Source organism: Heloderma suspectum, chromosome 5 (genome assembly GCF_057233095.1).
Source record: "Heloderma suspectum isolate Gila_16-S chromosome 5, 16-S_ref, whole genome shotgun sequence".
In the NCBI taxonomy this organism is placed as follows: Eukaryota; Metazoa; Chordata; class Lepidosauria; order Squamata; family Helodermatidae; genus Heloderma; species Heloderma suspectum.
The window spans coordinates 207,377,890-207,392,195 of NC_139462.1; the positions used below are offsets into that span (position 1 = coordinate 207,377,890).

General features: G+C 46.6%; 1 protein-coding gene across 1 annotated transcript in view; it reads left to right on the forward strand.

Moving 5' to 3' along the window:
- Positions 1-14,306, forward strand: part of CCDC7 (coiled-coil domain containing 7) — a 360,733-nt gene that overhangs the window by 156,580 nt on the left and 189,847 nt on the right. Inside the window, exons 25-28 of the mRNA XM_084859830.1 lie at positions 5,422-5,541; positions 6,816-6,938; positions 11,082-11,201; positions 12,476-12,598. Of these exons, the coding sequence (XP_084715956.1) occupies positions 5,422-5,541; positions 6,816-6,938; positions 11,082-11,201; positions 12,476-12,598 (486 nt within the window). The remainder of the gene's footprint in view (positions 1-5,421; positions 5,542-6,815; positions 6,939-11,081; positions 11,202-12,475; positions 12,599-14,306) is intronic.

Genomic DNA, 14,306 nt, shown 5'->3' on the forward strand with positions numbered 1-14,306 from the left:
ATATTTACGTAGGCCATCATGGCCACAAAAAAAAAGGGAACGCAAATGGCGGCTGCCGTAGCCGCCGCCATTTGCGTTCCCTTTTTTTTGCCGCGACAGGCTATGTAAATACTTACGCAGCCTATCACGGCTAATGCAGGGACGCCATTTGCGTGCCTGCATTAGCCGTGATAGGCTACGTAAGTATTTACGTAGCCTACCACAGCTATAGTGATGAAGCAAATGGCGGCCGTGGCCACCATTCGCAAGTCAGCGAGAACGGCAGCAGGTAGGTGTCCTGTTTCGCGTGCCTTTGGGGGGGTGGGGGGACTTTGTTCCGCCACAGATTTCGGGGGGGCCAAATGCACTGGCATTCGGCCTCACCGAGATCTGTGGCAGAATTCTCTGACATCCCCACATGAGAGTAACAGCACCATCGAAGATAGTACAACTGGAAACAGATGCCCTCTTACTCAAGGGTGCTATCAAACGAGTTTTACCATACTGAACAGAAGACGGGTTTTTCTCCCATTACTTCATGGTACCAAATTGGGACAGAGGACTTCGACCCGTTTTGGACCTCAGGAAACTCAACAAGTTTATCAAAACAAGACAGTTTTGGATGAATGCGCTGCTATAATTATGTCTCTCCTTTGTTGAGGTGTTTGGTTCACTGCGGTGGATTTGAAGGATGCCTATTTCCATGTTGCCATCAATGAATCTTACCAAAATATCTCAGATTCATTATTGGAATGGAAATGTTCCAATTTGCAGTCCTTCCTTTCAGATTGGCTACCACTCCAAGAGTATTTACAAAAACTGTGGCAGTATGAAGGTGTGCATACCTTCATACTCAGAACATAGAGTTCTATTAATGATTGTGGCATTGTCAGAGCACCTCATTCATCAAGCAGTCACAATTGTGGGCTGCACAACTGTGCAGAAATCTTCTGCATTTGTTGAGCTTAGCGATCAACAAACAGAAGTTGAGGATAAAACCCACACAAATAATGCCTTTTATAGGCGCAATGCTGGATTCTACGAGAGCAAGAGCATTTTTGCCTCAGGACAGGCTTGTCTCCCTAGTAGATCTGGTGCGCAAGCTTTTTCAGTCCCGCAGGACAACTGCTTTCAGTGTTCAGAGTCTCCCAGGTATCGACAATATATGTTGTGGCCTGGGTGAGACCCTGAATGAGGTGCCTCCAAAACTGGTTCTTAAGAGTGTTCACAGACTTCAAAGGTGCCCGTTGGGTGCGACTGACAATACCACAAATGGTAGCGGACAGTCTTCTTTGGGTGGATGGTGCCACACAACCTGTCATAGGGTCATCCTTTTTCTCCACTACCTCCATCCCAGATGTTGGTCGCCGATGCTTCTTGACAGGGCTGGGGAGCTTGTTACAGTTCTTTGCAGACTCAAGGACTGTGGTCGCTCTCAGAACGGACTCTTCATATCAATGCCTTGGAACTGCTAGTAGTGAAAAAGGCTCTCCGATCATTCAAAATCTCTCTTTCCCACAGACATGTTCAAGTACTGACAGACAACACGGCAGTTTTGTGGCAATTGAACAGGGGGGATGCATTCTTCTTGCTTAGCCTCGATGACTCTGGACATCTTTGACTGGGCAATCGCCAGAGGAATTACAATCATGGCTTTACACATAACCAGGAAGAACAACATGCTGGCAGACGCCTTAAGCTGCATCTCAAGGATGTTCCATGAATGGCAACTAGCTCTGGTATTCCTACACTATATCTTCAGCAGATGGGGCGCTCCCCAAATAGATGTATTTGCAGTGCCTCACAACAGAGTTTGCCCAGACTTCTGTTCCAGAGGAGGAGTGGGGTGGGGGTTCCTGGGAGACGCCTTCCAATTTCACTGGTCAGGAACTCTGTTTTACCTGTTTCCTCCTTTTCTCCTCATTGTGAGGGTGCACCACAAAATCTGAGCAGATTCCACAGTTTGCATTATAGTCGCTGCTTGGTAGCTGAGGCAAATGTGGTCCATCCCACTCCTCAACCTAGCGAAAGGGTAATTCATCTGCCTACCTTCAGTACCAACACTACTTACCAGGGACAACGGTTAGATTCTTCACCCAGATGTCAACACCCTCAAACTAACAGTGTGAAAGATCCACCTGAGTTGACTAATTTACCTAATGAAATTCATCAAGTGCTACTGGCAGCTAGAAAACCATCCACTAGAAAGTCATATGAAAGTAAGTGGAAATCCTTTTCTTCATTTGCTACTTCCAAAGGTTTTCTTCCTCATTCCGCTCTGTTGAGCTGTATACTTACCTTTCTTCATTCGTTCTTTGCTAAGAGACTTAAGCGTGCATTCCTTAGAGTGTACCTGGCAGCTATTTCAGTGCCTCATGATTCTATCTAGGGTTCTATGGTTTTTATTCATCCTTTGACACGTCAATTCTTATGGGGTGTTAAGAATTTAGATCCTCCGATTCAAGATCCTGTCCCTTCATGGAGTTTATGTCTCGTTTTAAAAATGTTAACTTTGAAGCCCTTCGAGCTTCTGGCTAAGACGGACCTTCAACTTCTCTCCTGGAAGGTTGGTTTTTTGGTTGCCATTACCACAGCTCATAGGTTGAGTGAGCTTTGTGCACTGAGAGCAGATCCTCTGTATGCCCTGGCCATGGGCTGCTAAGGTTTGGAGGTGCCGAGATAATGATAGGCCAGATCCAGGTTTGCTTACAAGGAGCCTTTATTGACTACTTACAGCACACAGGCATACCCAATGGTTGGATCAGACAACTTCTCTGAACTCAAGAGCCAAGGGGTTCAATGGATTTTATAACATACATGTTAGCAGTGAGGCAGCATGACAGCAGCAAGTGTTAATTAGCATTCATCTGCAACTTTTCCAGCATAGGCTGAAAGTACTTGTTCAGAGGGAGAACAATCAGAACTTTCCCAGCACCGCCACCTGCAGCTCGGCATAAATATAGCCACACTTCTCAGGCACATCCTAGGCCATGATAAGATACTAGCTTTCGTTAGCATGGAATGTGCTGAGGCCACGCTATCGACTTTTGACTCATCTCACATGCTCAGAGGCCCACTAGCAAGGAAAGTGCACTTATAATGAACCTAAAGAGAGCACTATGGATCTCTAAGCCCCTTTAAAACTACAGATGACTTGGTTACAGGCTGGGGCCATTACATCCTCCTTACCTTGTTTTTCATAGAGACAAGGTTGTTTAAAGCATGTTCCTAGCACTAAATTAGTTTTGGAGCGTGGTATTGTCTCCCACAGTGCTTCTGTAGAGGAGCCTACCCCTTTTAGGTGTTGTAGTTCATTTGACACTATGCCCTCTTTGATGTAGAGGGCAACAGCTCCCCCAGTACGCCTGTAATGCCTACTGTATCCAGGTTTTCCTTTAAAATCAAGCGCTCCAGCTCTCCCATTTTGACGTGGAGGTGTCTAGCATTTGCATAAAAACACCTATATATGGTGTCCCTCCCCAGATGCCTCTGGCGTGTGCATCTTTTGCTTTGGGACATTGGCCTCTTTGATTGGCTATTATGTTCTACTATGTGCTCCTGGCCTATTTCCTCCCCTTCTATATTTGGGCAATCAAAAACATTGTCATCTTCATCCCTTTCGGAGGATGTAACCCAAAGCGGATGCTTCCCAGCTCCTGTCGGCTTTCCCCCAGAGTGTAGTTTAAAAGCTGCTCTGCCACTCTTTTTATGTTTAGTACCAGCAATCTGGTTCCATTTTGGTTCAAGTGGATTCCATCCCTCTTGTACAGGCCCAGCTTGTCCCAAAACATTCCCCATTGCCTAACAAATCTGAACCCCTCCTCAGTGCACCACAGTCTCATCTATGCATTGAGACTCCTCAGCTTTGCCTGTCTAGCTGTCCCTGCTCATGGAACAGGTAGCATTTCAGAAAAAGCCACCTTGGTGGTCCTGGATTTCAACCTCCTACCTAGCAACCTAAATTTGGCTTCCAGGACCTCACGGCTACATTTCCCCACATCACTGGTACCAACATGGACCATGACCACTGACTCCACCCCAGCATTATCTACTAGGCTATCTAGACAGCGTATGATATCGGCAACATTTGCATCAGGCAAGCAATTCACCATGCGATCGACACACCCATCACAAACCCAGCTGTCTATGTGTCTAATGATCGAATCTCCCACTACCACAAGCCCCCCTCCCCCCGGAGGCTCATCCTCGGTGTGAGAGGATATTTGTTCATCTTCTGAGGAATGGGTCCCTTCTAAGGGATCATTTCCCTCTTCCTCAGAATGATGCCCTCCTTCCCTGAGAGCCGCATTCTCCATGACAGCAAAGGAGCTGTCACCCTGGGAGTGGGACACAGCTAATAGGTCCCTGGAGGTCTCATCCACCAACCTCTCTGCCTCTCTTAGCTTCCCCAGGTCAGCAACCTTCGCCTCAAGGGAATGAACTTGTTCCCTAAGAGCCAGGAGCTCAGTTCACCGAGCACACACTCACGACTTCCATCCAGCAGGTAGATAGTTGTACACTCAGTGCAGTACACCGGATAGCCTCCGCTCCCCTGCTGGCTTTCTATCTTCATAACTAGTTTTTTATTTGGGTGTGTTTTCCTTGGAGAACTTAGTTTTCAACTACAAGAAGGTAGGGAAATAATTTATAGTTATTTATTTACAGTTACTTAGTGTGAGTACAGAATAGGGAGGAAAGAGTTGACTGCCCTGGCTTCCTCACCCTGCTGCTAAACTCACACAGTTGCTTAACTCGCTTGTTTGCCGACGCTTTGTCACTGGACCGAGATGCTTTGTCACTGGGCCTCCTCGTGCTCCCTCACAAGTGTGCCTTCTTATATCCTTATTGCTGCCAGTACTGGAGTAGGTTTCTTCCTCTGTAACGAGGCCAGCTAGTCGGTCTCAAGGAACTGAGGAGGAAGGCAGGAACCCACTTGGACATGCGCAGGAGATGGCGGGGTGGGGGTTTCCCTCCAAAAACCTTTTCTTCAGCTTTAGAAGTTTTCTGAACAGGGCCCTGCACAGTTGCAGGGCCCAAATGTGTGAATGCACAGATGACCACTCGAAGAACTACAGTTACAGGTGAGCACCCTGCCTGTTTCATGGCTCAGAAGCTTGGAAAAGGGCTGCAGCTCAGTGGTAGAGCACATTAGAGCACTGGGTGACCAGCCAGATGGGCGATTAATACATTTAATAAATAAATAAATAAATAAATATTATTGTTATCATCATGACCTCATGGTGGGCACTTGTTGCTATTGTTGCAACCATACTTTGCGTACAGAAGATGCCAGGCTCAATCCCTGGCATCTCCTAGTAGGGCAGGGAAAGACCCCTACTTGAAATTCTTGAAAGCCACTGCCAGCTGGTAGACAATAGTGAGCTGGATGGGCCAAAGGTCTGACTCGGGATAAAGCAGCTTCATATTCATGTGTTATTTTAGACGGGGAAATTAACAAGCTGTCAGAAAAAAGAAGCCTATTACTAACAAGCTTGGAATCTAATATGAAAGATTTGGAACAAGCCCAGGCTCTTGCAGCTACACAGCCATCGGAAATGACTGGTAAGTGCTGTGAGGTGTTTATATTTTGTGCACATGCAGCACTGATTCATTTGGCCACAACCTGCTTTTGCTCTGCCTCAGTCCTATTTTCTGTGGGTTGTGTCAACATTTCTAAGAGCCCTGATATGATCTGTCTGTGTGGGGTTCTCCAAAATGACAATTACTCACAGTGGGCAATTGTTGCTATTGTTGTTATTGTTGTTACCTGTACTACTAGGTGCTGTACAAAAAGTTAAAAAATAACAGACTGGGCTTTCAATCTAATCAAAGATAAGACATTAGGGGGAAAAGTGAAGGAAGTTAAAAGGAAGACGTGTCAATTGGGATACTCCAGGGTGAAAACAGGTGTGCTGTTACAAAAGCAGAGCCAAAAGCTGATGGCCGGGCTGGCCCCGGAGCCCGTTTTAGCAGCTTGTTATGTTTTCCTAAGCAAGTCACGCTGGGAAGGAAACCGATGATGGAGAGGGAAATCCACATGCAAATGTGTAGTATGGGTGAATTTAAAGAGAGGTACATCAGCAAGTGAACCTATGTGAGAAATTATAAACAAGCCCATGTGATAAAGTGATTGCATGTTTAAGTACTGTTCGGAGTTAGGCCCGGAGGCCAATTTAAAATTAGCAACGTGGGCCTGAGAATATAAGAAGAGCCAGGCTGGATGAGAGTAAAGGCCTTAGTCCAGCATTCTGTTTGCACAGTACCCCATTAGATACCCACAGGAAACCCCAAAGCAGGAAAATGAGCACAATTTACTACCCTTCTGGTCGTGTTCCCCAACAACTAGTATTGAGAATCTTACAGCCACTAATAATGGAAGTAATATATAGTCATCATGACTAGTAGAATCCAAGAATAGCCCAGGGTTTCTGGGTGGCTTGTAAATGACAGCAACAAGCTATCCTGCCCAGGTTCGCAAGTCATGATAAGCCGCAGCGACTGCCTGCAGTGACTTGAATATTCACGGTGGCAGCCAGCATGTGCCTCAAGCTACGATGATTTATTTAAGCCATGCTGATTGCCACCAATCGTGCGAACACGGTGAGTGATAGCCTTATCCTCCATGATTCAGACTCCACAAGCAGTCATTTGCTTTGTTGGGCTTGTAATGATAGACTCCTCTGAGCCTTGCTTTGCAGATATTTTTGAAATGCGTATTCATTAATACAGAGACAATGTCTGCTTTTAACTACTTTCTTATATATTCCATATTATAGGGTCCGCCTCTTGAATTATTTAAAACTATTGCACGCACATAACTTTTCCTCTTTCTACAGAGAACAAAGTAAAGGAGCTACTACAACAAAGAGAACTATTGGCTGCAAATCTAGAAGCAAATCTGCAGGAACTGCAAACAGCAAAAACTCTGGAAGCTGGCTTACCAGAAAAATATATGCGTGGTAAATGCAAGAACATATACATTAAATTAGGATAAGTCCACCTAGACAAATATCGTATCAGCAATCTGACAGAGTATCTATACACAAAGCAGTTATGCTTCTCATTAAAGATCTAGTAGAAGTCAGCCCCTTTTGCAAGTTTCGATGAGGAAAAGAAACACCATAGGTACTGACATTTTCAATCATTTAAGACAGGGTGCACACCCTTTTTGGCCCTGAGGGCCACATGTGATATGGGGTGGTATGTCAGGAGACACACATGTCTGTGTGCATACACATGAGCACACACTAATAACAGTACCACAACAGTGGTCTTTTCTCTGCAGCCTAGCTGCTCAGTTGGGCTGCAGGGAAAAGTGAGTGGAGCTTTTCTGGCTCCCGCTTTCTCTGAGTGGTTTTTAACTAGCTTTCTTTGAATGGTCCTCCATGTACTTACTCAACTCAGCTCGCCTTGCTCCCCTAAGCTTTTTCTTTGATTTGTTTTGTTGTAGTCTTCAAGGAACAATGACGCGAGACTTGCCCCCACCCTTGAGAAAGGCCATAGCAGGGTGGGCAACTTCCAGCCCCTAGGCTGCAGGAGCCCCTTGGCCCAATTTCATGTGGCCCTAAGCCTAATTTCAGAAGCCCTCAGCATGCAATCAATTCAGAGCTCTGGCAAGAGTGATATGTCTCTTCCCTGGCAGGAATGAAGAGGGAGAGAGAGAAAATGGGTTAGCAGAAGGAGGATGAGGAAAGGGGTGACCCACCTACTTTTGGCTCTGGCCTTGCCCATCGCTAGCTTCGGCCCCACCTACTGCTAACATGCAGGCCCCAACAGATTACCCTTGGGAGAATACAGTCCCTGACAGAAAAATGATTATGAATGGCATGTGAAGCTGGGGGGTCAGCCGGCTCTTGGAGGAATCACTCCTCCAATTACCAGCCTAGTCCTTTTCTCCATGCACAGTGAGGCACATAGCTCTTTGCCTCTCTGCACTGAGAAAAACAAAATGTCGGAGGGGGTGGTTGTGGTCAGGACTGCATGACATCAGACCAATCCAAGTTCGATACATGTGTTAGTGTGTTATGACATATCTAATTGGGGATCCTATTTAACATTCCCAAAACCCAGCCATGAAGCCCATACTCTAGTACCTCTCAAAACCTATGCTAAAGTGTTATTCTAGTTTTGTGCACCTTTGTGCCACAAAGCCCAAGTTTTGTATTGCTACCTCTTACTGTGTAATGACATCCAGTCAGGGTTCCTAGTTAACCCCCCAAAAGCCCCACCACAAATCCCAAACTCTGGTATCCACTCAAAGCATTATGCTAGTGTGAAGACACAGAAGCATCCTCCAGTTTTGGTATTCCATTTGGTTGTAGGATATTATGGGGTTAAATCCTTTTTGTTTGTATGTGTCAGGATCTGCTGAGTCTGGGAAGCTCTGCAGCACCTCCTGGGGGCCAGACATAGAAGGCAGGCTGGCTCGCAGTATTTGCAGTTTTAGGCCCTGGCCTTGCTGGTGCTCCCAGGTCTTCCAATGCAGACCGGCTGGGAGCCTCAGGGAGTCCTATAAAGAGCTTCCCCTTCCTTTCAAACCTTGCCACAGCAACACGAGTCATTGTGGTGGCAGCATCGTGTTCCGGCTACGCCTTGCCGGTTCTTGACCCCTGCCTGTTTGGACTCTGCTTTCACCTCTGGCCCTGCTGGAAACCTGCTGGTAACTGACCCCTGGCTGTTTGGACACTGCTTTTTCCTCTGGCCCTGCCATGCCTTGTTTGGGTCTCACCCTTGCCCAGGGAACCTCTGCTCTCCACCCACCCCCATCCCTCCTGGTCCTGGTGTTCTTGCCAAGGATGCCTGCTGCCCATACCCTGGACCTGACAATAACAAGGCTTACAACTGCATAGGAAAAAACAGCAATTCTTATGACTTCTGTATTTGAATGCAAAACAAAAAGTATATTGATCTTACTACTACTTGTTTATATGTGGATTGGTAGCCTTTTCCTTTTTTAGGTGTTGTAGTTCACTTGACTCTATGCCCTCTTTGATGTAGAGGGCAACAGCTCCCCCAGTACGCCTGTAATGCCCACTGTATCCAGGTTTTCCTTTAAAATCGAGCGCTCCGGCTCTCCCATTTTGACGTGGAGGTGTCTAGCATTTGCATAAAAACACCTATATATGGTGTCCCTCCCCAGATGCCTCTGGCGTGTGCATCTTTTGCTTTGGGACATTGGCCTCTTTGATTGGCTATTATGTTCTACTATGTGCTCCTGGCCTATTTCCTCCCCTTCTATATTTGGGCAATCAAAAACATTGTCATCTTCATCCCTTTCGGAGGATGTAACCCAAAGCGGATGCTTCCCAGCTCCTGTCGGCTTTCCCCCAGAGTGTAGTTTAAAAGCTGCTCTGCCACTCTTTTTATGTTTAGTACCAGCAATCTGGTTCCATTTTGGTTCAAGTGGATTCCATCCCTCTTGTACAGGCCCAGCTTGTCCCAAAACATTCCCCATTGCCTAACAAATCTGAACCCCTCCTCAGTGCACCACAGTCTCATCTATGCATTGAGACTCCTCAGCTTTGCCTGTCTAGCTGTCCCTGCTCATGGAACAGGTAGCATTTCAGAAAAAGCCACCTTGGTGGTCCTGGATTTCAACCTCCTACCTAGCAACCTAAATTTGGCTTCCAGGACCTCACGGCTACATTTCCCCACATCACTGGTACCAACATGGACCATGACCACTGACTCCACCCCAGCATTATCTACTAGGCTATCTAGACAGCGTATGATATCGGCAACATTTGCATCAGGCAAGCAATTCACCATGCGATCGACACACCCATCACAAACCCAGCTGTCTATGTGTCTAATGATCGAATCTCCCACTACCACAAGCCCCCCTCCCCCCGGAGGCTCATCCTCGGTGTGAGAGGATATTTGTTCATCTTCTGAGGAATGGGTCCCTTCTAAGGGATCATTTCCCTCTTCCTCAGAATGATGCCCTCCTTCCCTGAGAGCTGCATTCTCCATGACAGCAAAGGAGCTGTCACCCTGGGAGTGGGACACAGCTAATAGGTCCCTGGAGGTCTCATCCACCAACCTCTCTGCCTCTCTTAGCTTCCCCAGGTCAGCAACCTTCGCCTCAAGGGAATGAACTTGTTCCCTAAGAGCCAGGAGCTCAGTTCACCGAGCACACACTCACGACTTCCATCCAGCAGGTAGATAGTTGTACACTCAGTGCAGTACACCGGATAGCCTCCGCTCCCCTGCTGGCTTTCTATCTTCATAACTAGTTTTTTATTTGGGTGTGTTTTCCTTGGAGAACTTAGTTTTCAACTACAAGAAGGTAGGGAAATAATTTATAGTTATTTATTTACAGTTACTTAGTGTGAGTACAGAATAGGGAGGAAAGAGTTGACTGCCCTGGCTTCCTCACCCTGCTGCTAAACTCACACAGTTGCTTAACTCGCTTGTTTGCCGACGCTTTGTCACTGGACCGAGATGCTTTGTCACTGGGCCTCCTCGTGCTCCCTCACAAGTGTGCCTTCTTATATCCTTATTGCTGCCAGTACTGGAGTAGGTTTCTTCCTCTGTAACGAGGCCAGCTAGTCGGTCTCAAGGAACTGAGGAGGAAGGCAGGAACCCACTTGGACATGCGCAGGAGACGGCGGGGTGGGGGTTTCCCTCCAAAAACCTTTTCTTCAGCTTTAGAAGTTTTCTGAACAGGGCCCTGCGCAGTTGCAGGGCCCAAATGTGTGAATGCACAGATGACCACTCGAAGAACTACAGTTACAGGTGAGCACCCTGCCTGTTTCATGGCTCAGAAGCTTGGAAAAGGGCTGCAGCTCAGTGGTAGAGCACATTAGAGCACTGGGTGACCAGCCAGATGGGCGATTAATACATTTAATAAATAAATAAATAAATAAATAAATATTATTGTTATCATCATGACCTCATGGTGGGCACTTGTTGCTGTTGTTGCAACCATACTTTGCGTACAGAAGATGCCAGGCTCAATCCCTGGCATCTCCTAGTAGGGCAGGGAAAGACCCCTACTTGAAATTCTGGAAAGCCACTGCCAGCTGATAGACAATAGTGAGCTGGATGGGCCAAAGGTCTGACTCGGGATAAAGCAGCTTCATATTCATGTGTTATTTTAGACAGGGAAATTAACAAGCTGTCAGAAAAAAGAAGCCTATTACTAACAAGCTTGGAATCTAATATGAAAGATTTGGAACAAGCCCAGGCTCTTGCAGCTACACAGCCATCGGAAATGACTGGTAAGTGCTGTGAGGTGTTTATATTTTGTGCACATGCAGCACTGATTCATTTGGCCACAACCTGCTTTTGCTCTGCCTCAGTCCTATTTTCTGTGGGCTGTGTCAACATTTCTAAGAGCCCTGATATGATCTGTCTGTGTGGGGTTCTCCAAAATGACAATTACTCACAGTGGGCAATTGTTGCTATTGTTGTTATTGTTGTTACCTGTACTACTAGGTGCTGTACAAAAAGTTAAAAAATAACAGACTGGGCTTTCAATCTAATCAAAGATAAGACATTAGGGGGAAAAGTGAAGGAAGTTAAAAGGAAGACGTGTCAATTGGGATACTCCAGGGTGAAAACAGGTGTGCTGTTACAAAAGCAGAGCCAAAAGCTGATGGCCGGGCTGGCCCCGGAGCCCGTTTTAGCAGCTTGTTATGTTTTCCTAAGCAAGTCACGCTGGGAAGGAAACCGATGATGGAGAGGGAAATCCACATGCAAATGTGTAGTATGGGTGAATTTAAAGAGAGGTACATCAGCAAGTGAACCTATGTGAGAAATCATAAACAAGCCCATGTGATAAAGTGATTGCATGTTTAAGTACTGTTCGGAGTTAGGCCCGGAGGCCAATTTAAAATTAGCAACGTGGGCCTGAGAATATAAGAAGAGCCAGGCTGGATGAGAGTAAAGGCCTTAGTCCAGCATTCTGTTTGCACAGTACCCCATTAGATACCCACAGGAAACCCCAAAGCAGGAAAATGAGCACAATTTACTACCCTTCTGGTCGTGTTTCCCAACAACTAGTATTGAGAATCTTACAGCCACTAATAATGGAAGTAATATATAGTCATCATGACTAGTAGAATCCAAGAATAGCCCAGGGTTTCTGGGTGGCTTGTAAATGACAGCAACAAGCTATCCTGCCCAGGTTCGCAAGTCATGATAAGCCGCAGCGACTGCCTGCAGTGACTTGAATATTCACGGTGGCAGCCAGCATGTGCCTCAAACTACGATGATTTATTTAAGCCATGCTGATTGCCACCAATCGTGTGAACACGGTGAGTGATAGCCTTATCCTCCATGATTCAGACTCCACAAGCAGTCATTTGCTTTGTTGAGCTTGTAATGATAGACTCCTCTGAGCCTTGCTTTGCAGATATTTTTGAAATGCGTATTCATTAATACAGAGACAATGTCTGCTTTTAACTACTTTCTTATATATTCCATATTATAGGGTCCGCCTCTTGAATTATTTAAAACTATTGCACGCACATAACTTTTCCTCTTTCTACAGAGAACAAAGTAAAGGAGCTACTACAACAAAGAGAACTATTGGCTGCAAATCTAGAAGCAAATCTGCAGGAACTGCAAACAGCAAAAACTCTGGAAGCTGGCTTACCAGAAAAATATATGCGTGGTAAATGCAAGAACATATACATTAAATTAGGATAAGTCCACCTAGACAAATATCGTATCAGCAATCTGACAGAGTATCTATACACAAAGCAGTTATGCTTCTCATTAAAGATCTAGTAGAAGTCAGCCCCTTTTGCAAGTTTCGATGAGGAAAAGAAACACCATAGGTACTGATATTTTCAATCATTTAAGACAGGGTGCACACCCTTTTTGGCCTTGAGGGCCACATGTGATATGGGGTGGTATGTCAGGAGCCACACACGTCTGTGTGCATACACACGAGCACACACTAATAACAGTACCACAACAGTGGTCTTTTCTCTGCAGCCTAGCTGCTCAGTTGGGCTGCAGGGAAAAGTGAGTGGAGCTTTTCTGTTTGGACTCTGCTTTCACCTCTGGCCCTGCTGGAAACCTGCTGGTAACTGACAGGTTTCCAGTCAGGGTTCCTAGTTAACCCCCCAAAAGCCCCACCACAAATCCCAAACTCTGGTATCTACTCAAAGCATTATGCTAGTGTGAAGACACAGAAGCATCCTCCAGTTTTGGTATTCCATTTGGTTGTAGGATATTATGGGGTTAAATCCTTTTTGTTTGTATGTGTCAGGATCTGCTGAACCTGGGAAGCTCTGCAGCACCTCCTGGGGGCCAAACATAGAAGGCAGGCTGGCTCGCAGTATTTGCAGTTTTAGGCCCTGGCCCTGCGGGTGCTCCCAGATCTTCCAATGCAGACCGGCTGGGAGCCTCAGGGAGCCCTATAAAGAGCTTCCTCTTCCTTTCAAACCTTGCCACAGCAACACGAGTCATTGTGGTGGCAGCATCGTGTTCCGGCTACGCCTTGCCGGTTCTTGACCCCTGCCTGTTTGGACGCGGCTTTTGCATCTGGTCCTGCCATGCCTTGTTTGGGTCTGACCCTTGCCCAGGGAACCTCTGCTCTCCACCCACCTCCATCCCTCCTGGTCCTGGTGTTCTTGCCAAAGACGCCTGTTGCCCACACCCCGGACCTGACAGTAACAAGGCTTACAACTGCATAGGAAAAAGCAGCAATTCTTACGCCTTCTGTATTTCAATGCAAAACAAAAAGTATATTGATCTTAATACTACTTGTTTATATGCAGATTGGTAGTCTTTTCCTTTTTTATTAGAGATGTGTAGATGAAAGCTTCTCCCAGATTTTATTCAGCTCCAGCACCCCTGTCCTGTCGAGCCCCAGCTGCTCCCCTGCTGGAATGCTTCAACAGCTAACAGAAGAAGCTGCATTCATTAATGTCAGCTGTTGTTCCAGATGTGCCCTACCCTATGCAGCGCAGCCGGGTGTATCTGATCATAAGCCTGTTTTCAAGGGCTGCTCTGGCGTCGCCCTCCCTGTGGTTGGAGGCCAATGACTCTCAGTTGGAGAACCTGGCTGACTTTGTGCAGGCCTTGGAGGTCATGTTTGGAGATATAAACTAGGCCTACGCAGCAGAGCTGGCCCTCCCGACCCTAAAGCAGGGGCACTGCACGGTTGCTGAATATGCTGCCGACTTTCGTTGCTTGGAAGCTGACATGCTGTGGAATGAGGCTGCCCAGCGGTTCCATTCGTCTCGGCCTGAACTCCACCATCAAGGATGAGCTGGCCTGAGTAGACCCTCCTGCTACGCTGCCAGCATTCATCACTCTCTGTGTCAACGTTGACAATTGCCTGAAGGAAAGGGATAAAGAACGACATGATG